Consider the following 25,327-nt stretch of genomic DNA (forward strand, 5'->3'; position numbering starts at 1 on the left):
TGAATCGCCAGTGGCAGTGCAACTGTTGGGTGAATCTGCACATCTCTCCTTGTAGAAGAGTCTTGGAGAAGCGACATTATAAATGGTTAAGATGAATAGATGTCCTGAATCTACCACGACATCTACCAGGACTGAATCTACCAATCTTTGCAAAAGCAAGCAGGTTTTGAATACCGGAAGGCTCATTTGCTTTATTTTCACATTGCAACCTCACTTTTACCTTTTAAAAAATTTTAAATTTTCTCACATAGTCCAATTCAAGGTACTATTTGCTACCACTGGACTATTAATTACTATTAAATACACCATTCTGCCACTGGAAAACATATGTCAGACTACCTTAAGCTGGCATCTGCTATTTGTACATTTAAATACAATTACTAGATTTGTAGGCCAAAATGTAATACTTTTGTGTACTAGTTCAATAGTGACAGATATTGTGCAATAACCCCATAGACAAGAACTGACCTGTCACAAGTTAGTCTATACACAGCAGGATAAAAGCTGTCATTCCCCTATTTCCATACATTAAATGGTCAGACTAACGAGCTTTTATTAAGAGCAATCCTGTTTCCACTGGACTGAAAAAGAAAGCTTTAAACAATTTTAACTGAAGATCTATCATCAATCCAGGACAATCTAGGGCTGAATTTTGGGTGGCCAAAGCCTTTAACATAAAATAAACTATAAACAACTCATTATATTATGATATTCTGTTTATTGGATATTAAAATTGTCTACAAGTAAACATCATTATCCTAATTCGAAATGTAGGGCAACTGAGGAACACTAAGCATTTAAGCAAGCTTAGGCTCCTTGTTCAACACTGTATTCACTAGTCCTGCTGCCTACTTATTTAGCAGTGGAAAATATTTACTTGGGGAAAAAAAAAGTCATTTTTTTGTTGGGAAGAACTTTTCTGAGTCAGATCCTGAACCACACATTAAGATGGTTTTGTGCATTCTTTCTTGAGAAAAAAAATGACATTGCTTTCTGTTTCTTTATTAAGAAATACTGGACTTTTCTTCCTAATAACATGAGATTGTTTACATGACTTTCAAGGAAAAAGAAGTCAGACAGAGCTACCATTAAACATCTTTTTATTGTAGTCTTTAATGTACATGCAGAATTAAAAAAAAGTGTCAGTTGTATCTGTAAGTGTATAACAATATAAATGTCTTGGATCAGCAATGTATTTGGATTAGGGACTAATAACTCTAAGTGAACAGACATCTTTCAGGATATACAGTTTATATGGTAAATCAAAAGGTTTTCTTCAGAGTGATTTTCCTCATAAAAAGATAAAATATTTCTTGTTTACAATCTTGCTTGTTTTTAATACTGAAAAAATCTATAATAGTACACTCTTCATTATGTACATAGAAAAACATAAAACTATATCCATACCAGTGTCTGTTTTAAATGCAAACAATAGTAGTTAATAGCTTTGTAATTCTTTATGTGCACCCTTTCCCCTCCCTCTCTCCCCCAACCCTCCCCCCCTCCTTAAAAAATGCAGCATTTCCTAAAGAAGTGTACTGAAGGCACTCCTGTGTTAGGTAAAGCAATACGTGAAATATCAGCACTAAATATAAAAGCTGTAGGTGTACCAGACAGCTCCATGCTCATCCCAAGGGCATGCACTCTCTGAGGTCAAGAACTGGTTGCTGGAGATTCCAACTGGAGCAGGCTTGGGCTCCAGCTTGGTTAACAATAAAGCTGATTAGCCTCACAACTATTTCTGCAAATGCTTCACGCAAACTGTATGAGGATGCAGAGAGCATCACTGAACACAGTACTATCATGAGGGCAAAAAGCTCCTGCAGGTCACAGCATCAGTACATGTCGCAAAGGCTTTGCTTTCTGGGCCTTGTACTTTGCAACATGGTAGTTTCACACAACACCCTCTGTTTAAAACTTCTTGATTTTGCAGCTCAGCTAAAAATGAACAAACCAACCCTCAAATGTGAAGTTTCTAAACCATCTCTTGTGATGGATTAGTTTAGACTCAGCAAAGCGTCCTAAAAACAATCTGTATGCTAGTGGCATGCTGACTTCTGCTGATAGGGAAGTTTTGAAAGCTGATAGAAAAGTTTCTCTCAGGGGAAGCTCCTCCTTGGCCTCATGTGGCTTGTGTTTGGCACACCTTCATTTTTCTTGTAACTTGAGGTTATCTCTGGCAAACCTGCGATATGTATTTATATGAATAATTTGCAAAAAAACCCCAGAAGCCTATGAAATAAGCACCTAAATGCTTGCTAAAGTATGTATCATAAGTCACAGTCAGGAAAATGTTTCCATAATGACCAGTTTTAGTTCGCAGCTGCAGTTTGCTTCTGCACTTCTAGCAAAGGTTGAGAAATGACTGGATGCAAACTGATAAGACAGAAAGGCACTGACTGAAGCTTTTCATGCACGTGAAACACTTTCATGCATCAATATGTCCAAGCTGACAAACTGTTAGATTTTTGAGACATATATTAGTTCAGTAATTTGTTTACTTAACTAATTTATTCATAGTGCACCATATCTGACCATGACTGTAAATCGCTGCAGTCAACTGACAATCCAATTGAAAAAGAACATTCTGCTAAAACCTGCCAGCTGATCACGTTCATTCTGCTGCAATAGCTCTGCACTCTTTGGCCACAATAAAATGAATGGCTTTGTAGTGTTGGAAAGCATTTTTGTCGTTCTTTAGTATCACTGTGGATTTATCTCACAAGGAATGAAGGGTGAGATAGAAAGGCATCCAACAACACTTCAGTCTCTGAATTGAACAGCCAGCAAAATGATACACAGCTGGCATGGAAGAATAGCCATTTAAGGTTAGTTTGAAATGCAGACTGAAGGAAAAAAAAAGAAAAAGAAAAAAAAGAAGCGAATAGTCCAGTAAGAATAAACAGTAGAAAAAGAAACTGAGCAAGTGATTCTTTGTTTTGGGCCAGTATATCCACCACCAGTTGCTGTATGTTGCTTTGGGAAACATGAAACTGGCACCAAAACACTCCAAACAACATGAAACCCCTGCCCTCTTCCTAGACTGATGGCTCTCCTTGAAATGTCCCTCAAATCTCTTTCCGTACTGTGGCTCGGATGCTGCTGAACATTTTGCCTATGGCCTCAAACATTGGGTCGCAGAACGTGTGAATGCAGATTGAGTAGACGCGGCTAATGCACTGGATCTCAATCAGGTAGCTCCTTATGCATGGCACCACTGCCCAGATGTGCAGGAATGACAAAATGGCAAAGTAGATGCCCCAGATGAGAGCCATAGGAATGCCAAAGATTGCTGACAGTAAACGATAAAACCAGTATTTTGTTACAGTGAAGGTGGTAAAACTGGCCTTCCAAATCCCGTCAAAGCTGTGTGTTCCCTCTGGCTCAGCAATCACATCTTCAAAATCAATCTGCAGCAAAGAACATAAAGTCAGGTCAGTCAGATGTTTGCATAAAGGGTGGAGTCCAGAAGCACCTTTTCTGGAGAGCAATGGTTCCATGCAACAAAACACCGAAGCACATACTTCCTACATTCCAACATGATTCAACCCATCTTAACACATCATTTAAGCCATGAATCTTCGAATAACTATCTTTTTCTAGAGATTACCAGGGAGCCTCAGTGATTAGATATCTAACTTCTGGGTGGCGATGTCCACAATACTGCATATATTTTCCTCATCTCCTACAGTCCTAAGGGTATGCAGTGCCATTAAAGTCTACTAAAGGGACAAACCAGGTGAACAGAATCATGGTGCTTTCATTTGCCTAACTTCACTGTTCCACAACTTTATGAATGGAGTAAATGCAGTCACTACTTTGACTTTTTACGCACCTCAAGCATGTATCAATAAAATCTGTTTTATTTGTCTAAATTTTCCCATCCTTCTTTGTATAGTAATTGCTGAATATTGAGAGTGAATAAATGGTGAGGCTAGCTATTTAAATATATACTTTAAAACAGGCATAGATAGTTTTTAGTAGACTGAAAAATAAAGTGCTGGATTTAGATCTGTATCAGGTGAAGGTCCTCGTTAGTCTGAAAGGGTTAGGGAGCTCTTTCATCTTATTAAACATAACAAGGCTCTTCACATTATAGCTGGGTTTTTTTCCTAACCTATCCTGTTTATGTCATAACACCCTGCTCATGAAAGACATGGCCAGGCTAACATATTAATATTTATAAGGAACACACTTTTCCACATATTCAATAGTTTTGACTATTCATAAATCATTCAAAAAGTCTAAGGAAACTTAGACCTAAGGAAACACTGCATTCCAACAGGCTTATTTTACCGCCCTCTGTTGAAATACTGAGCTATCCAGGAAACTTAATTGTCATAACATTTCTATTAGAAAATTAACAGAATTGTGATGATGGTTCAGCTTCATGTCACACAAATAGCTGTTTGATATAACCCACAATACAGGATATTTGATTTAGTTAGCACAACCAATTATATAGGTACTGCATTCAACAGGAAAGAGAACATCACAACACTATTCATCTGCAAGAAACTAAATGACTGTCTAAATCAGGTGAAAGAAAAAAAAGAAATTGCATTCCTAGGACTGGATCCCAAAGATAGGTCCCAAATGCTGCTGTAAGTGAAGATTTATAGAAGCAAGGTAAGTATGATACTGGCTAGTGGCCTCAGAAACTTCAGCAGCAGTACCTCAACATGCTGCAAGGAGGTGAATATACATATGCTGAGATTGAGTATTGGTTATATGTAGGAAAAGGCTCACAATCACTTCTTTTAATCGAAAGTATACATAATAATTGGAAAGAACTCCTTCGTCTCTCCTGTTGAATCTTTAATCGCCTCCAACCAAAAGTTACTGACAAAGGGAAAAATACTATAAAACCACTGGACTTCCCAGTTTCTAAACCATAAAAAGGTAATTCCAAAGCAAAACTGCACAGTCTAGGCACAATTTACTTGATGGGCTTGGAAGTCCTTGGGAGTAAATTTCTGAATCAGCCGTAGTATTGAATATCTTGAATGTCTAACATCAAGCTGGCTCAATTCAACAGATTACTGGGCCTAAACATCACTCTCTGCCAGTGCTTCTCTCCAGACATCATGTAACGCAAACTTTAAACCTCCTCTTTATCTGCTACCCTGAACTAGGCTCTAGTGAGCTGAAACTGATCTATGATTCTTTGGAATGGGAATTCATCATCATCGTCACCATCATACCTAATGGTAGCATTTGGGTTGAAATTCTATCTATCTCCACAGAAACCAATGGCAGACTGCATTGGCAGAGGACCCAAGGAACACACCTCAGCACTGCACACTTGTCTGTAAAGGCGTGCAGAACCAAAAGCCTGTCTGGACTTTCTGAAACTGAACAGCGTAATTTTAAATGATAGCTACAAAATGAGAAAATGAAAAGAGAGTTTGGATCACTATTTTCTTCTACAATAGTTCTACATGTATGTAATAACCTCTACGTCTGTAGGTCATGCACAAGAATTTTTGGCCCAAAACTTAAAAAATAGTTTCCTTGAAATCAGTACCTAAAGACAGCATAAAATGTACACTACATTCACTGCTCAGTGAAGACAGGAAATTTGAGATTATTTGGGGTCTGTAATTTCAGTGGGAGTGAGATTGAAGCTTTTATGGAAATAACATTCTGGGGAAGTCACCACAGGCAACAATATGCTCTCTATTTTCCTTGTGGGGTTATTAGATATAAAAGTTCATGTTTGGGAACTAAACAACTGACAAAACATTAGCGTTATGAAATACATTGGCCATAAAATAATTACATGAATCAGTCCTTAAAAGTTAGATGCAGTCTGGTGAGACAGAGCAAGGAGCTTTCCTGGATGTACTGTGATCTTTTTACCGAATGAAACAATCAGATGCCCTTGTATCAATCACAGAATTTTAGGACTGCATCATGAAAGAAAGAAGAAAAGGTTGTAGATGGATACATGAAGAAGTCAATAATATCTACTGATCATGGCAGCTAATTATCTTATATCTATTCCTGCTCTGCTAAAAGATGATTTCAAGGTCTGTATATTGTTCACTGAAATCAATCTCGTTCAACTGAGTATACATGTTGTGAAACGTATGCCTAAGTTTATGGAGCAACTATATTTTTGTTCTGGAATACACAAGCAAGCATGCTTATAGTATCTGTTTCTGCAGCTATTCAAAAGCAAACTTTTCACTGTAGCCCATATCCCATGTTAGCTCATTTTCAAAGCGAATGTATGTTCTTGGCTTATCATCAATGCTTGTCTCGAAATCAGGTAATAAAAATATGTAGATGATGGCAAACCCCGAGATGATAACAGCAAAAAAATTGCTTCTCAAAAAAATGTTACTACATGAAGACTACATGGTTGAGCATAGCTCTCTTATTCTAAAACTTCTGGCAATTTATTGCATGCTTACCACCAGTTGATGTTGTGATCCTTGGCAGATCCAGTTTGTGCACTCGGCCATCACACAGCAGTTCAGTACATCGAGGGTTATTCAAGGCCAAGCTTAAAGTCTTTTTATTCAGTTCAGTTGTGTAGCCTATCTTGTATTTTTTCAACTGGCTGACAAGGGAAATACTAAATCTCAGATGGAGGGCAAGTTAGCACTGAGCTCCATCAGCCCTTACATCTTTAATCTAGCTAAGTGGGACTTATTTTTATCAGCAAAGCATAGTTTTGGCATGCAAAAAGAAACCATACGTTAATGTCAGTTTCCTAGAACTGGCCCATAATTTGATTCCTTTCAAAATAATTCATTGTAATGAATGTTTTATTGAAAAATGGAAGCCAGTAAACTCATTGGTTTTCAAAACAAAGAGTAAACTTTCTGTAATCGTGATTCTCAGTAATTAATGTTTTAGCTTGTTGTGTGCTCCAAGACATCCATGGAGTTAATCCTGGGGAGCTGACAGAAGAATAATGCCAGATGGACATTATTTCCAGATGGACAGCCCTGTCCTCATTCCAGGAGATGATGCTAATATTAGAACATTTATGATATATCTTTGGCCAGGATTTCCCAGGTCAAGTCATATGCAGTTGTCCTAAAAGTATTCAGGAATCAGTTTCTCTGTGAGATGATAATAGCGTTGTATTCATGCCATCAATAATTGTCAAGAGGTTACTTTCTTGGAGCAATTTCAACAGCGCTTGGAATGTTTCTACCAATGCACAGACGCTGAATAGGTCGTCCTATAGGAATCCAAGTCCCGTGTTCCACATTGCTCCAGTTTGAATAAGGGAGGTGATGCCAAACTGAACTTGAAAGTGAAAAGACAGACAAATAGTCTGGCAACTCTAAAAAAATCTCAGCTGAATAGTGTTAAAATGAAGCTGTTTTCTCCCTGAAAGCCATAAGAATGTCATGAAATTACATACATGTCAAGAGAGTTCAGCTATGACTGGAACATGAACTTCTGCTGTCCAAACACATAGTTAGCTGCAGCAGCGTACAGTCTAAATAAAGATAGGCAAGGAGTTGAGGTAATCTGGGTTCTTCTCAGCTGCTAACAGATCACGTACAGATCCACTGGCTGGGAAATATTCTATTTATTTCACTGTTCAGGCTGTACAGATAAGTCCTTATACTGCAGGAACTGAGATATCACCCAGGTTCTTCCTGCACTGAACCACTCCCATGAAAGATCCTGTTTTTAACTCCTAGGGATCAGTCGTCCTCAGGCAGCAGGAGCAATAGGTGACTGGATGCATTTTGCCTTGCTATGGATTACATTTACATCACTTGGATTACTCACTCCTCAGTCCCTCCTATTACTTTCCTCTGGTTTTTAATTCAGCAGCACTCAGTGATGGTGAGTGTCATCAGACTGATAACGGGAGTCCAACTGAACTAAGTGAAGTAAAAATAGGACTGAGAGGGGAAAGAGGAGTGGCCAGAAATATGATCCTATGGAAGAAAGACATTAATTTCTGGAAATGAGTCTAACTGGCTTGCAAGGATAAGATACCTTTTTTAGGGTATTGCTCTTGAGGCCACTTTTGCCAAAGCATCACATGCATGTAGATCTGTGAAGAACTCTCTTTAATCTACAAAAAGGCATGCTCAGGTTAGACACAGGTCTAGTTCAGTAGACTGCATGTTCAACATTCAGTTTGTTCCTCCAAAGCTGTGCTGTGAAATCACGCCGAGTTATTTGCCAAGCTAATGAAAATACAGGCACGTTCACTTGCAACAAGGAGAGAAGTAAAGGTAATTTGTTTTTACCCTCTAAAGGATGCTAATAACTCACTACAACCTTCTGTTTCAGCCAAAGCTATTAAACACTATCAACTCCTGTTCCATGCCTACAATATACTTCCTGACTTCAGCTATTCTTTGTTTCCTACTATTCAGTTCAGTAAAGCCAGTTTTTACATTGCTTGAATCCCTTGTCTGATTCTGCTGTGAGAATTACCACAGCGTCTTTTGCTCTGCATATGTTTATTAAACTCTTATCAGGAAATTAAGGAACCTGCTTTGATTCGAAAAGACATTTATTTAAAAGAAAGGGAAATGGTATGGGGAATTTGTCTTCTTTTTTTTCAAAGTCTGTTTAAAGAAAAAATTATTAAAATCTTAGGAGTGTGAAGTTATTGTTTTTGCTTAAAAAAACCCCAACAAACACAGCTGACTCAAGAATATATGCCTTATATATGAAAAGAGTTAACCTTGCCACTTTAGTCCCTATATATCAAAACGTGGCAGGCTGGAAAGGTGTGCTGAATGCCAACCTGAAATTGCCTAGTTGTGCTTCTCCTTAAAAGTTTGTTCTTTGAGGTATGTAATGTCTATTACATAGAAAAATTACTGTGCTGGGTCTATCAGAAAAATATTATTAAAGCCATGAGCATTTTATGGGGGCTTTGACCTAATGTACATTTCTGTGATTGTAACTATCATTATTAAAATCTTTGTTTGTGGTAGCTGTGTGTTGCTACTGTGCTCACAGCATGCAATTTGCATAGACAGGTACCACCACTACTCCACTGAGGAGGAACTCAAACAAGCGCTGAGGATGCCTACCTTTCTGAGTGCCATCAATATCTTTTGGAGTCAGTGAAAGGGTGCTCAGATCCTTACTGGATCTCTCTTGATTGATCACTAACACCTCCAATCAGGCAAACCACTTAAATATGCACACAATCTGAAAAATATGAACTGTCTTCTGATATCAATCTGCTCTGCCAGACCAGGGCTATAGTTAAGCCTGAATGTATATTTGCATAAGAAAGAGTCCCAACCTAGTTTTCTTTGCGTTTTCAGCACAGAGTATAGAAAATCTCTGTACTATGTACCCCATGCTGTTTTTAATCAGTTTGTTCCCTGACACCTAGACTGTAAGTGTAATACTTTTCACCGTATTATATTGTGTCCCTATGAGACTTGAAACAGACACACGGAAAAAAGCAGATATGATCTTTTTTCTCCGCTGTGATAAATTCAATTTGTAAAATTTCCTGATGCCTTTGATGTCCTTTAAAGAAACATTCAACAGAAGAAAATGTATACAAGATCACAAAATGACAAGCCATTCTAAAGCATGAGTCACATTTGGGAGGTGACATTCAGGACAGGTGCAGCACTATTAGCTTTGGAAAAGGCTGTGGTGTGTGTTATTAAAAATAAGAAATTGCATTGTATGAGATCATTATTAGTTTTTGCACTTCTACATTCCATTTGGAACTTAAAAACTGCCAGTTACAGTGCTTGGAGAACAAAGGCACCACAGCAGCAGAAAAACCTTAGGCAATAAGCTCACATCCATTCTGTTAAATCAGTGAAAACAGCTAAACATCTAAATGTTTCTTTGACCCTTTGAGATATGTTTCCATATCTGCTGATGGTGTCTTCCTGACTACTGCCACAGTTTGTCAGAAAATGATGGAAAAGTGTATAATGTTGTTTCTATTGAACCTGAGGGAAAGTGCATAGGAGGTATCATGACTTCATAGAATCATGGAATGGTTTGTGTTGGAAGGGACCTTAAAGATCATCTAGTTCCAACCCCCTGCCATGGGCAGGGAAACCTTCCACTAGACCAGGTTGCTCAAAGCCTCATCTACCCTGGCCTTGAACACTTCTAGTGATGGGACATCCCCAGCTTCTCTGGGCAACCTGTGTCTCGAGCTTCTCTGGGCAACCCTCACAGGGAAGAACTTCTTCCTAATATCTAATCTAAATCTACCCTCTTCTAGTTAACAACCATTCCCCCTTGTCCTGTCACTACATGCTCTTGCAAAAAGTCCCTCTCCAGCTTTCTCGTAGGGCCCCTTTAGGCACTGGAAGCTGCTTTAAGGTTTCCCCTGACCCTTCTCTTCTCCAGGCTGAACAAGCCCAACTCTCCCAGCCTGTCTTCATAGGAGAGGTGCTCCAGCCTGCCAGACTTACATGAACAAAGCTGTTCTCCCTTCTCTTACCTCCCAGACACCAGGAGACCCTTTCACCCTTTTAAGAGCACTGTATAATCTCCATCTGGCAAAAGTTTACTTGCAGTTACGTAGAGAAGCTGGTACTTTGATCCTGAAAACATAAAGCTTCATGATACTTAAATGCTCTACTTCGTCACTTATTGTTCCCGGCAGCAAACATTAGGTGCTGTCAGGTGTGTAGTAAAGGTGAAACTCATTCTGTTCCAGAGTACTTATATAAGCCTCAGGCAATAGAATGGATGGGATAAGTTCCACCACAAGACAAGAAATCACCTTGACTCTTGGTATGGTGACAAGCGTCTAACAAGGGAATCCCAAGAGTCCCTCCAGAATGGGGTGCAGCAAGATTAGAGTCTGCCTGTCAACCTTTAACTCTGTCTTCAGAGCACACTGCTCTTCTGGGGACAGGCCACATCAGCAGGCACAACATTCACTGCTTTGCACATAAAAAGAGATGCCATGAGTGTAGATGGCTAGCACCATATTTTTTGTGTAGGAAAAGTAACAAGTAATTCCAAAGTGAATGAACCCTTAAACAAGCAAGAAGAACTGTTCCACCTCTGTTACTTGTTCAAACTGACCAATGAATTTGCCTTGTATTCTCTGCCTCTTTGCGCCTGCTTTCTGTAATATGGCAAGAAAAGTGTTCTACTGACAGATGTCTGAATGGAAATAGTCCATCTTTCCTGGGTACTAAAGAGTATGCCAGAAAAGCAAACAATGCTTTAACAAACAAGGATACTCATGCTGGAAAGTAGACTTGAAGGACTACACTCTTCTAGCCAGAGAAGAAAGGCAGTCCGGTCAGAAGTGACCCCTACTGCACACGTAACAAATACTCAAATGGACTATGAAAAATTTTAAATGACATGACTTAAAGAAAGTTGTGACTGCAGATCACCATTTCATAAACTGAAAATCAATGAAAATAGCCAAAAAATACTTTGCTACTAATTACTGAGAGAACAACCTCCTGCTCCCTGTCCATGCTGAACTACTGATTACATACCAGACAAGCCCTGGTGATGGGCTTTGTTTTATCAGATGGACAAGATCATCGAAACCTGCGGAAGTACTCATGAGAAAAATGCAATTGATGCCAGTGGGTCAGCATTGTAGCAACCAGCCATTCTGCAGAGATCTCTTCCTGAAGCACTTGCTTGTCCTGTCTCAATATAGCCCAGCAGAAGGAAAGACTAGCAGCTTCAAGGAGACATCTGCACTCCTCTGAAACACAACGAAACTTCCTGTGGAGGCAGGGATATCATGTCAGCCAGTTCCTTGGAAAATACGCTGATGTCGTCGGAGTAAGGAGTCAGAAAATAAGGTGGCTATTTTCCTCCCTGGAAACTGGGCTGCTGTGAGGTTATTGCAGTTTTCCCAATGAGAAACTCTTCAGAAGCTTTATTTGCTTTATTATTTGTTTAATGTTCTACAGTTCCCTGTTTGATACAGCTATTTTAACAAAGAACTCTGATATGTCTGTGTGCATGTACATCCACACACTTCTGTCCACTTGTTATGTTCAAAGAAGTATATTCATCAACATGAACACCAGAGTGAAGTTTTGACTAACACTAAAGATAGTGGGAATTCTTTTATTGATTCCAGTGGGATCTGGTGTTAGCCAGAATCCGGAAATCTTAATAAAGGTAAAGATATCCTGTAAACAGATTCTATACTATATTTTATTTTATACATATTTTATAAGCACATGCAATATTTTATGTTATATTACTCTCAGTGCAGGGTTACGGACCTGCTAGTAAGGTAATAAGCTGCTACTGAGTATAACTCTTTATAACTTGCTCTAGTTTCATCCCTCCTAAATTTAGGCACTAATGGGAAATGGAAATCTAGTGATCTTAGACTCTTTAATCGTGTGTGGAGAGAGACAGGCACCTTTGGATGGTGCTTTAGATCTGGAAACCACTTTCTTCTCTTTATCATTTGTAAGGGGAGTCTAAGGAGAAGACACTTTTAACTAGGTATACAAACACATCCATGTGAACTGCTACAATTCTTTTTAGCAAATCTGTGTATCTTGTTCTCACCTCTTTCCTCATTTCTACAGAATATACTTATTGCTGTCAGAGAGTGTGCAGTGATGCTCAGCTGCCTCTCCATTCCTTTAAAAAAACATTTGCCTCTGCATTTCTCCTTTTAAAAGGTTGTCTTTGCTAAGGAAGATCTCAAGTTACTAATCCTTAAACAGAAGGTAACTCTTTCTCAAGTGTTTCATAAAAATCAAGATATCATTAGTCTACAGATCTGGTCTTGTCACAAACAGCACTAGAACAGAGGTATATGAACTTGGACTTCATAAAACAACAGGAGACTTTATGGCTGAGGTCAACAGAAGATATTAACCTAACCTTGAAGGAAAACTGATTTTTGTTTTGTTTGGTTTTTTGTTTGTTTTTTTTTTTTTTTTTTTTTAATAGCATTTGTTTGAATTCGAGAAAGGATTCAAAGTTGACAGAGGAAGTGTTGCAATCTGTCTATGAGACTCCCTTAGGCTTCTTTGGAACTCTGAGGATAAATTCAGCACAGCGGGAGTTTGGACAGGGAATGTGGTGCTTTCACCTTCAGCTGTGAGAGCATCTTCTCGCTTCTTATCTACAAAGCTGAATTTATCAGTTCCCATGTATTTGAAAATAAAGTACATGGGCCTGATAAGCAGAAGACTATGGACAAATCCCATCCTTGTACAGCCCCATTAACACCTCTAGCACAACTCCTTGACTATCTTGAATAAAATCGGGTGCAAGTTTTATCAATTAATGTTCTCATTAGAGTGGGGATAGCAGTACTGAAACTATTTGTCCTTTTGAATACTAATCCAATGACATTTCTGACAAGGATGATACTGCCTAGAATTCAAAGTTTGTTTTGAAACTATCGAAAGACATTTTTGTAAGAAATCTGCCAGAAAAATATAAAGGGACTAACACAGCTAAACCTTCCTCCCCAATAAATTAATTCAGTGACATAAATTAAATGACTTAACTTCTCTTTCATCTTCACAAGAACAAGTCCTTTTTAGCCCAAGATGGTTTTTATTACTGTCATTTGTCTGGAAAAGGCAGATGGTAGTTCTGGATCAAAAAGCTAAAAAATCATCTGCTGATGTAGATTTCATCCTGCTGTCTATTTATTACAAAGGTATTTGAGAGCTGTGGGAAATACAAACTTATCTTGGTTTAGAACTATATGTCTCTTCAGCTTTTTCGAGATCACAAGTTTTACAGAATCTTCCAAGTTCATTTGTATTTTCTCTCTCTGCTGCCTAAAACACAGCAAAGATCAAATTCTCACTGGCGACCCTGTGGGCAAACCGCTCTACTATACACATGTATCCCTCATTCCCCTGGAGAGTTTTGGATTTCAATTTTTGTTTGCTTGTTTGTTTTAGACATCCATACTCTCTGCAATAGAAGGTGGCATTTCTATCCATATAGTAGGTTAAAAATTCTAAAATGAATTCAAATTGAATTTTAAATTCTGTTGAATTTATTGGAAACAAAAAATATTTGTCTCCTGTGAATCTGAGATAGTGCTCAATAAAGCCTAACAAAAGTAACATCCATGCTGAATTGTTGGCTTTGTCCCCATGGCTATCAAATGAACATTTTCCTATGGAGTTATGAGTCATGTTCATCATGCTAAGCAAGAAGGCAACACATAAGGCTTTAATAATACTATGACTTTAAATGCAAATTTTTTTTTTGAGAAAGAAGCTTTCATTAGAACAGATGCCAGTATTATCTGTAATCTTATGGACATTCAGAAATTCCATGTCTGGAAACTCCTAATTAACGCGCAAGAAAACTGTTTTTCAGAACTCTAAAACCTCGCTCAGTCCTCATATAAACTGGCATTCATAATGATTCGAGTTTTCAATCTCACTCCTGGAGTAGCCTTGGAAGAAATATTTGAAACAGAACTGTTTCATGTGGATAGCAAAGTCAAACATTCAAATATTCTTGCATTTCAAATCTAAACCCCACAACTGGATGTTAATACGACACAAAGCTTCAGAATAATTTAATTTATGTGCAGTTATGTAAAAGTAAGGTGTCATGTTTGAGCTACATAGCTACATGTATCGTCAATGGAGAGAAATGCCCTTTGCGAGGATCCCTCATCCCATCCTACAGCTAGGCCTAAACTCTGTGATGTGAATCTGCCTCCAGAGGCATCTAACTTCCATCACTGGCAACAGCTAAAGGCCAGATTACAAACTCGGACTGAAACATATGTTTATATTTACACATTTATATGTTTTTATAACTGTACACTTACATATGTATACATTTGTATATATGTATATATACATATATATGCATATATTGAGATATTTAGATATTATTTATATATTTATATTAATGTATTTAAACTTACATTTTCACCTATTTTCTCACGACTTTTAACCATACCTGAAAACAAAGAAAAGGGGTCTGCATTAAATTTCGCTTAATTCCTTGTTTCAGAAAAAAGCATCAGACTGAGCCCTGCTTTTCTCTTATTTTACTGTGTTGAAAAGCAGAACTCTGTTCCTCCAGGTTGACGTCTGTTGTCACATCAGAGTGACAGTCCTCCTACCCATAAAAAGCAGGGCACAATGCCTCCGTTCTTTCTAGGAGATCCTCAGGTGCGGAGACAGGTGTTCTGCCTAGTCATCTCTCTGTGTGTCTTACACCACACTCAGCGCAACGGGGATGGACTGTAATTATGAAGGATTAAATAAAATGGCAAACTACTTTTAAAAAAGCCTCTCTTTTTATTTGAAAGTGGCAGAAACTGTAAATGGCTTTAAAATGGCTGAGTAATACTTTCCTCCCTAATGCCTACATAGGGTGTTGTGGTATTTGTCAACATCTGACTAAAAATTCCAGACTTTTTCTTGCAGTGAGTTGAATTGCTCTTAACTCCATTAGCTTTAAGTGGAAGGCACAAATACATCACTGTTTAAAACTTGGTACAAAAGCTCTGCATCCTTACATCTGTAGCCAAGTACTGGATCTCTTTTTTTTCCAGAGAGAAAAGGACTCCTCTGCAACAAACAGCAGAGAAACACCACTTTAAAATAAAACAGTAATTATGTTTGGGATGGTAGAACAGGCACAGGCCTTTCTTCCTGGCACACCATCCCAGGAAACACCCATCACCTGGCTGCAGATGTGACTTCATGTTTAGTCCTCACTTGTCCTAAAGGAGTAGAATTTACAGGATTGGCTGCAAAGTCCATCCCCATCCTAAGCAAGAGGCAAGGAAATACTGAGAAGTGCAAGCTGGAGGAGAAGTAGCTCCCTCCTCTGCTTCTTCCAAATTCAGTGAACTCAGTGCAGACTTGACCACAGATACTTTGAGAAACTTTGAACTCCAAAGAGTTGGAAGGCTTTAATTTAGCTGTACCCTGGAAAACACAAATATTGTGCTGGGAAACAGGAACTTCAGACACTTTCATATGAGTTCTGGGTCATTGGGAAGTGAATGAATGAGAGAAAAAACCCAAAAACTATGAGCTTTCTATCCTGTTTGTTGTGCCCCATCACACATATACAAAAAACTGTGGTACACAGGTACAAAAGTAGAATTGTCTGGTGAAGGACACATGAAATAGAAGCAACTGTGAGGCAAAATAGCTGTATAATCACCAGAATGACTCCTGGAGAGGTCCCAAGTGCACAGAGGCTGTTTCTCCCTCTCTAGATTCCCTCTTTGCCTCCTGTATGACCAGCCATCTTCCCAAGCATGCACCTCATGGAATGAGAGCACTGTTGCACATTCTCCCTGACAAGGTGACACACGAGGGCAGTTGTATGGGAAGAAACTCCTTCCTTTCCTCTCCCCACTGAAGGAATTGGAACAGGAAGGAAATTCTGGTGATTCTACTAGATCGTGCTTCCTCCAGCACAGAGCTGCCAACTCTGCTGCCTGTGGACCTCAAGCTCAGTAAGCCCTCACTTCCATCTCTGAACAGAAATTCTGCTGTTTTGGCCACTTTTCCATAAACCTCCCAGCACTTAGCTTCCACTTGGTAGCTAATTTGAAGATAAACTGAAAGCAAAGTCAAGGTAACTTTGGTATAAAGCTGCTCCATGTGTCTAGTTTTTATAAATGGATCTTGACCAGGTCTCTCCCTCTTGCCTGGATCCCCACTCTATTGCTGCCTGCATCGTGTATTTGCTGTGAAGAAGCTGTGCAGATGTTTTGTATTGCACATCAAGGGAACATGTCTCCTGCTTCTCACAAGCAAGGGTTATTTTTAAAATGTGCTATGGGAAGTATTTGAATGCAGGCAACACTGAGGCCTTTTAGAGAGCTGCTTACGGAGCAGATTCCTCGTTCTCTGTCTCATCATTTCTATTTCATGGCTGACTGATTTGTCCCCAGTTTCCATGCTATTGTGCCTCATAGTCAAGTGGCAAGAAATGCATTAAATGCTGGGTAAAAAGCAGAAGGTTCTGAATCTAGAAAAATGCAACAGCTCTAGACAAAACTGAGCTAAGCCTGAACCATATTTCTGGCTTTACAATGCTCCTGAACACTTTTTTTCTCTGACTTTCAGCATTCAACTGAGACTGGGGACTCTTTCTGTTACACAAGTGTGTTTTTTGCACTCTGCCTGGATGATTTACAGCTGAAGTAAGAAAGGCATATGTATGACAGAAGGGGACCACATACTGATGGCTGAGGCAGGAACTGAATCTGTGTGTCTTCACCCCAGTCAGATCCTGTCCCCCAGGCACTGGGTCTGAATTTTATTGCTATGTCTAATAGGCTGAACTTGAAAGTATTGTCCAAATAAACTCAATTTGTGCCAAAATTCCACTGTGCTTTTCACGTTGGACCATGAAACACTTATAAAAATAAAAACAATTCCTATGTATCCTTGCAATAAGACAGAAAGGTGTTGCTTTATGATCCGACATTTTTTACAAACACTGCTGGTTTTATGATGCAAAATGGATCCTGTCTGGTTAACATCAAATTCATTTTGGTATATTCTTGTGTCTTGATGTGAGTATGTGCACTACCAGGAGCCCACTTGCTGACACCAAGGCAGTACTGGTATTCTGGATGTTTTTCTATTATTATGTTGGTCCATGATTTTTTCAAAATAACAAACTGAAAAGCTTGGTTTTTCCATTCTCGTAATTCCTATTTTTCAACTTTCTTTTAGATGATTGGACATCACAAACTTTCTTAATCATTGCTCCTGTGGGAGGCAGAGAGGGCAGAATGGGCTTTGTACACTTCAGCTTCTTTTAAGTCCATTAGCAGTTTTTTCCGTCCCTCTTTTCCCAGCAGGATCTTTCTTTTCCAAGTTAAGTTTGTGGACACCCGGATTCTGACTTGCTTGGGGGCTATGACTCATCCTCAGAAGGTTTGGTTGCTTTGGGGACTTCTTCTGTTGCTGTACGCAATAAGCCATGATGCAGTCTCATTCTTCAGCTCTTGCATTCCCTGTCTCCTCAGCTGCTCTTCCATGGGTAGAAGACAAAAGAACTGCACTCTCCTTTCCAAAATCAACCATTTTAATGGAAGTTTTGGACCACTGGTACACAGATGATTTTTTTCTAAACAAATAAAAACTTTATGCCTTTTCTTTCTCATGCATAAAGCTGACAATGGCTCCTTAAAGATATAGCCTTCTCTGAGGGATAATTCTTAGTATTGATCCAGCACGATAGTTAGTCATAATCAGCACCTTGAAATTATGTTGAAGTCAGCGGAATTTGAGGTTACTCGGGACCTTGCTATATTGTCTGCACATAGCATGAATGATTTTACTGACATATGTTCAAGAACTAGAATCCAACCTTTTGATTCTCTGGAAACAATGCAATATTTCTCTTTTTCAATAATGGGTCTTCCTGGCCAATAAACATCATGAACTGCACGCACTGACTCTGATGGACACTAACTAAGCCAGTTAGTTAGTGGCTTAGTCACCCGCTATGACTGGGCAGCTCCTGTTTTTCCTAGGTTCTGACACTGAGATGACAGCATCCTTAGTTTTCACATGCATAGTATGAAATTTCTCTGCTAAGAGAAAACACACCTCTATCTTTTTTCTGACCCAAGTGATTTCAAGCAAAAACCTGCACCAACCCTGATTTGTCAAAACAGTGAAACCCTGATTTAAGAACCCAAACAAAAAGTCTAGACAAGGGCACTGTCAGATTTTGCTTAGCTTGCTTCCATTTATCATTTCTTGAGGGAAAGAAAAACACCACGGAAAACAAAACAAACCAAGAACACAATCCGAACGACCACCAGTACCTCCGATCTTGCACCCCCTTGGCTCAGGGAGGGGAATCTGTCCCGCAGGCCGTGCAGAGCAGCGCAGCCAGCTCGGGCTGCTCTGGGCTGGTGCCACCTCCCTGCCTCTATACGTGCCCGCAGGGGAAGGAAAATCCCTCTGCTGCTGCTCCATAAGGTCACAACTTATTTTCCGCCTGTCCCGGGCGGGACGTCCCGGCTGCAGAGCCGACCTACCGGCACACAGCTCCCGGAGACCCCTTCCCGGGGACAGCCCGCGGGAGGATGCGACCCTGCCGCGCCGCAAGCAGCTCCAGCGCGCTGCCCTGGTCCGCTGCCCGCCGCCTTCTGCGCTCTATTCCTTACTTTTAAGAAAAAATATTACAAATGCGACACCCTATACAGGCCCTTTCCGGCTTCCCCGCACGCAGCAGGTGAAGGGGAGCGGTTCGCCGACTGCTGTCGTCCCGTCAGTGTCCGCGTACTGTGCCCCGCATCGCCCCTCGCCCCGTCCCGCCTCGACCCCCTCACCTTGACCACGTCGTCGTTGAGGTGCTTGGGGTCTCGGTTGACCAGGTCAATCTCTTTGGTGTGCACGTCGTGCACTGCTTTTTCGCTCAGCTCATCTGCCATCATCTTGTTGTTGGGCTTGTAGATGTTACCCTGCTCCCTGACGGGCGCCGTGTATAGAAAGCCCTGCAGAGAGGGAGAGGGACAGCGGGAGGGAGGGGACAGCCGAGACGAGCCCAGGAGGGCAGGGCCGGGCAGGGCAGGGTAGGGTAAGGTAGGGTAGGGCCACGCCGGAGGGCGGGCTGCGGGAGGTGGCCCCGGGTGCCGCGGGGTGCGGGAGCAGCGGGATCCTCGCTGCGGGGCGGCTCTCGCCCTGCTATATAACCACGGCCGCGGGGTGCACACCACACCCCCGCGGTACCAGCGCAGCGCTGCCTCCCGCTCCCGCCGCCAGGCGGCCCCGGCCCCGCGCCCCGCACCGCCCGCGCCCTGCCCCGCTCCGCTCCCCGCGGCGCTGCCCCAGGGCGGAGCGGAGCGCGGCCGGCACTGAGCGGGGAGGAAGCAGCCGCGGCCACCACGGGCAGCGCGGGGAGCGGCCGGGGGTCCCAGCAGAGCGCCCTCCTCACGCCGCCCTCCCCATGCTGCCCTCGCCGAGCGGACGGGAGCGCGGTGCTTTTATCATCCCACCTTCACCCCGGCGCCCTCACCGTACTGTCCTCACTATACTGCCCCCACTATACCGCCCTGCCCGTACGGCCATCACCGTACCCTCTTCACCCCGGCGCCCTCGCCGCAGCGACCCTCATACATCACCCTCACCGTACGGCCGCCACCACGGCGCTCTCACCGCGCTCCGGGCCGGCCGCGTGGACGAGCCCCTTGGGTCCCCCTGCCCCGCTGTCCCTGCCCGCAGGTGCCCGGTTGCCCGCCCTCCCCACCGGGCGCCGGCCGCGGGGTTTCCGCGCCCCGCTGCGGGAGCTGCAGAGTGCGGGGAGCTCGGGGGGGCTGAGCCGCTGCAGGAACTCCGTGGCGGGCAGCGGGGCAGCCGGCGGGGCGCTGGCAAAGTCCCGACTCCGTTCCCCCACGGCAGTCCTACCTCCGAGTCTACGTATTTGGTACCGGACATGCTGCCCCGGGCTGGCTAGCGGCTCTGCCGCGGGTTTCTCTGCGCTATAACTTGTAGGACCGGAGGCAGGAGGATCTCGCTCTGCGGAGCGGCCGGCAAGGGGGAGGTAGCTGCCAGGGAGGCGGCTGGCCACCGGCCAGGGGCTGCTCCCTGCCTCTGCCTGGGGTGGATGACAAGCTGCGGTAGGGCCCGGCATATCGCAAGACGGCGGGGAGCCGTCGGGGTGGGAGGGGAAAGCAGCCCTGCCCCGGCAACCTGGGAGCGGGCGGACCCTTCCCGGATGCTTGGGCCGCTTCGCGCCGGGACAGGGACAAGACAGGGACACGGGCACGGACACGGGCGCGGACAGGACCGAGAGGAGCGGCAAAGACGAGATGGAGATGAGGAAGCAATGAGGAGATGGAAAACTTCAGTGGGGTTCCACGTCCAGAGCGAGCGAGGCGTTCGTAGGGCTCCCCCCGCCCCCCTCCCGGCATTGACAATAGTTTACATATAGTCATCGCTGCCCCAGGAACAATTGTGGAAACTTGGACATCCTCAGGATGAAGAAAAAGAGATTTTTCCCAACTGGTTCATTTCAAAACTATGCAAATATTTAACAGTTCTGCACTTTAGCTGTGCTATATTTTTTCACGGGAGGAGACTGACCCGTTCATATCTGCCATGAGTATTAACCACTGGGATTAAGATTTAAAGAGGAGTGGTGAGACTCTGACGTTTTGCCCCACTGTTCTCGAGGTCCTTTGTAAACTCAGAGGCATATGTTGGTGTAAAAGCTATAAGGATTCATGACTGTATTCAAGATGGTTCAGGTTAGGATTGCAATGTAGACATCTATAAACTAGGAATTATATTTTGCCCTATTTTTGTTTTTTTTGGTGTTTGCAGCCATCAGTTTTCTGTTAGGAAATGGGACCATGGTGAAAGGCTTATAACATTAACAGAAAAATAGTGACCTTATTGTTATGCCACTGAGCACAGAATTGCAGCAACAGAAGTAGAAAATTCTTAACTGCAGTGTATTTGGCTTTGGCAATTCAACAGATAAACGACCTCGAAAAAGCCACTGGCTGAGATGGATGAGGCTCCACAGATGTAAATAACTGCACCTGTTGAAAATGCAGTCCACATGGACATGTATTACTGATATGGTCATCAGTTAGCAGTGAACTTTCTTTAAGAGTTTATATTGCTCATAAACTTTAGCACAAATGCTTAGGGTGAATGTTTTCCAACTTTCCAAGTTAGTTGTAATTTTTAAAAATACCTTTTTTTTAATTGACGCAATAATTCACTTAGGCCATCATTAAAGTATCTTCATCTGTCCAAGCATTTGAGTATGTACACAGCCAAATGGGTATATTGAAAGATGTAGTTCCTGCAACTTTTCAACCAATCTGAAAAAAACCCACAAGACAGTTCTTTATTTCTATACCTAGGAAAGTTTTGAAATTAGTCAGTATCCTGCACATAAATCAGAAGATTTTGATCCATCATTCACTATTACTGCATACCTTAATGTGACTTATAAAAAAAAAAAAAAAAAAAAGATATATTTGTTAATTTGAAATGCTTAATTGGTCCTGGAACGGTTTCTGCAGAACCACAGTCCCCTTTAAAAGCAATTTCTGAATCACACCACACTGCTGTGGCTAGAAGAATATTGGAAGCTGGTAGAATTTATAAACTTTGTGAGACAAATCCCAGAATAGGCTGCATACAAACTGAAATGAACCATCACATCTGGTGAACCTTAGCAGTGCTCACCTCAGCTTGAATACTGAGGTGACAGCCTACATAGGAAATGGCATGGATACTACTAAGTTGTAAGACTGAGGAAGTGACTTCTGCAGAGATGGACAGGAATAGAGCTGTGGCCCATTGCCTCCAGCACTGCTGTATGAGAAATGCATACAAATTTAACAGCCAGGGGCTTGGCATGGGTGTGCTCAGGAGTTTTGCAAGGAGCTCCCCTTACCTACAGAGGAAGAGTGCGGCTTAGCAGGAAAGGGTCTGGGAAAGGCTTTCAGGAATCTTCTGAAAGTGCAAAGTTTCTGGTTGCCTTCTCAGTTACTGTGAATGAATTATCCAGGGGTGGCCTAAAATTGACACGGGTTGCAGGCACACAGGCTGGCCTTGAAAATACCACCCAAACTGTCTTCTCATTGAGCTTTGCTGTGTCTTTTGCAGCCCAGGTCAGCTGTTGAACGGGACTACTTACTACCTTGGCTGGCCATCTCACTGCCTTTCTTCTTCCCCCATCACACCAGCCTTAGGCCTAATTTTAACAAGTTCTTATTGCTCCAACGTCTTGTTTTAACTGAACTTTCAAACTTCAGGATTACCTTATTTGAGAACTTGCTCTAAACATGGAGCAAAGTGTGTGCAAATTATGAGCTGTTCTTTCCATTCTGAGGAAAGGAAAGGTTTGGTATGGGTAGGAAACAGTGCAAGGGAAAAAAAAAAAAGGATCAGACAAAATTCCTCAGGAAACTGTCAGAAAATGAGTCATGAAACTGAGCTGAATGTGCATGACTGCTCACTGAGTGTCTTTGTGTGGTATCAAACAATCCTTCTCCCTCCACTCCTCACCCCTCCTCCCCATTTTTTTTTCCAAGCTTGTGTAATTATTCCTGTTATGGTATTAGCAATACTGCTGATATATTCCAATGTCAGCACGATCAGAATCACTCCTGGGAAACTGTATTCTTTATGTATAGTTTCAACAGCAGCGAGGCTATTGATCAGACACCAGACGCTGTCAGCAAGCAGCATGCCTTATGCAGACCATTTAAAAACCTGAAGCTTAGAAAAGGAAGATCATTGCTTTTTTCTTTTAGTGTCTTCTGTTCAACTGCTTAACTGCATTGTTTTATGTGCATTTTTTGATGTTTTGTTGGATGAAAGTCTGAGCTGCCAGAACTGCTGGTAGGGAGCTGTAATTAGCCATGCTACTGTCATCACCTGCTTCATGATAACAAGCATCAGGATGGGTTTAACATGCAGGCCACTGTTTTGCTCATTCCATTATTTACGGACTTGTAGTCCTGGAGGATTCACAGTGGTCATCCTGTCCCCACTCTCTGGAGGATTTCTGTATTTTAAATTATAAGTCACTGGATCTGGACTTCTCCACTGAGATGGCTCACCACCACTATATATAGGGCTGCACTTTCATGTATGTATTTGTTATTTGGCCTGTTTGTTCCTTGTGTCAAAGGAGTAGTCATACTAGGAGAAATGGTGAGATCCCTTCACATTCCTTCCTCCTCACAACCTCTAGCTAGGAGTGATTTCCTTTTACATGGAAGCACTGCTGCCATAAAACATTTCACAACAGCCTGAGGGCTAGAAATAATCCAACACTTGAGAGACCCAAAATCAATTTTTCCATGTCAGAGGTGTGCTAACAAACATATTTGTCTTACTCCTGGGAAAGCATATTTTGGGAAGCACCCTATTCTGCTGATGTGCAGTGTTTTTTAAGGGGTCCAAGGCATTCTCTTTGCTTGCATGAGGCCCAGTCTGGGTTTCTGGCTGGGCTTAGATGCAAGTAAGATGCCAAATTGCTCAAACAAGGGCGGTTCCGGGCATGACTGAAGTAAAACTGCAGGTACTGAGGGGATGTTATGTGAAAGGGAGGTGCCTTCTCAGTTTAAACATGTTCCCGTTTGGGTGGCAGCTGGGCAGGCATTGCAATTTTGGATGTAAATGCCTGACTCCCAGCCTTGTGGTAGGTGTGTACATCTTTTATTAGAACTAGTCCCTGTAGGTCTTGATCAAGATAGCTAGTAACTGCCTTGGCTGGAGTGGCAAATAGATTGAAAGCTTGAATTCTGCCAGACCTTGTGCAAATCAAGACACGTTTTCTGAACTCTTTTCAATATCAAATTTCTTGATAAATACTGAGATGGACAATGAACACTGGTCCATGCCAACGCTTTTCGGTACCATTCTGCCAGTTCTAGCACATTATTAACTGTTCATATGCCAAGTCCACCACTAAACCAAGTCCCTGAGGGCCTCATCTACAAGGTTTTTGAACTCTTTCAGGGATGGTGGTTCCACCACTTCCCTGGGCAGCCTGTTGCAATGGCTGATCACCCTCTTGTTGAAGAAATTTTTCCTAGTATCCACTCTAGACCTCCCCTGGCACAGTTTATGGCTGTTACCTCTTGTCCTATTGCTCGTTACTTGGGAGATCAGCCACCTCCTCTCTCCTTTCTCCTTTCAGGTAGTTGTAGAGAGCGATTAGGTCCCCCATGAACCTTCTCTTCTCCAGACTAAACAACCCCAGTTCCCCCAGCCGTGATGGGATTTTTTGTCACCAAGCTTCGCTATCTAAGCATTTCATGGCCAACAGAGCTTATTCTGATAGTGTAAAGTAAAAAGCAAGGTGAGATAGGTACATGGGGTGAAAAAGAGCGTTTATTAAACTGAGGCAGCTGGCAAAAATAGACAAACTTTCCTGAAAGTTTGAAATAAAAGTGTAAGTAAGTCTACATTTTATTACATTCAAGTGTCTGAAGTAGGATCTCATTCAGTGCCTTGTGAAGGGGTCCTTCTTTCACCCACTTGCAGTTGGAGGGGGGAGCCAGACAACAGACCAAACTGAACACCTAACACAAGTGACACTCACCCCTGGCCTAAAGTTGTGATAGAAGTGTGTAGAACAGCACCTGCCCAACTACTGCTTACATGAAGTTCTAGTTGCTTCCATAAGCCTTGACTATTTCTGCACCAGATACAACTTTTTGCGTAGAAGAGGAAGAGAGCCAAGTCGAGCCAAATATTTTGCATTGATCAGTGCAGCATGTCTTTGCTGGAGGATGATTCAGAGCAGGAACCTATCTTAGTTCCTCTGAATTGCTTCTACAGAAGACATTTTCTTTTTGTTGTAGTAAGCTTAGGAAAGTTATGTCACCAGGCTAAAATTAGCCTTTATTAATTCTCCCCTCAGTTGTAAACACCTGCAAGAAGAAAGC

General features: G+C 42.0%; 1 protein-coding gene across 1 annotated transcript; it reads right to left on the bottom strand.

The window, feature by feature from the left end:
• Positions 1-1,083: 1,083 nt before the first annotated feature.
• On the bottom strand, positions 1,084-20,476 carry CAV1 (caveolin 1). Its single transcript, XM_030478389.1, has 3 exons — positions 20,313-20,476; positions 19,238-19,402; positions 1,084-3,410 (listed from the first exon to the last, which is right to left on the bottom strand). The coding sequence occupies exons 1-3, from the start codon at positions 20,340-20,342 to the stop codon at positions 3,069-3,071; spliced, it is 537 nt and encodes a 178-aa protein (XP_030334249.1). The 5' UTR covers positions 20,343-20,476; the 3' UTR covers positions 1,084-3,068.
• Between the last annotated feature and the right edge of the window lie 4,851 nt (positions 20,477-25,327).

Source organism: Strigops habroptila, chromosome 3 (genome assembly GCF_004027225.2).
Source record: "Strigops habroptila isolate Jane chromosome 3, bStrHab1.2.pri, whole genome shotgun sequence".
Lineage (NCBI taxonomy): Eukaryota > Metazoa > Chordata > Aves > Psittaciformes > Psittacidae > Strigops > Strigops habroptila.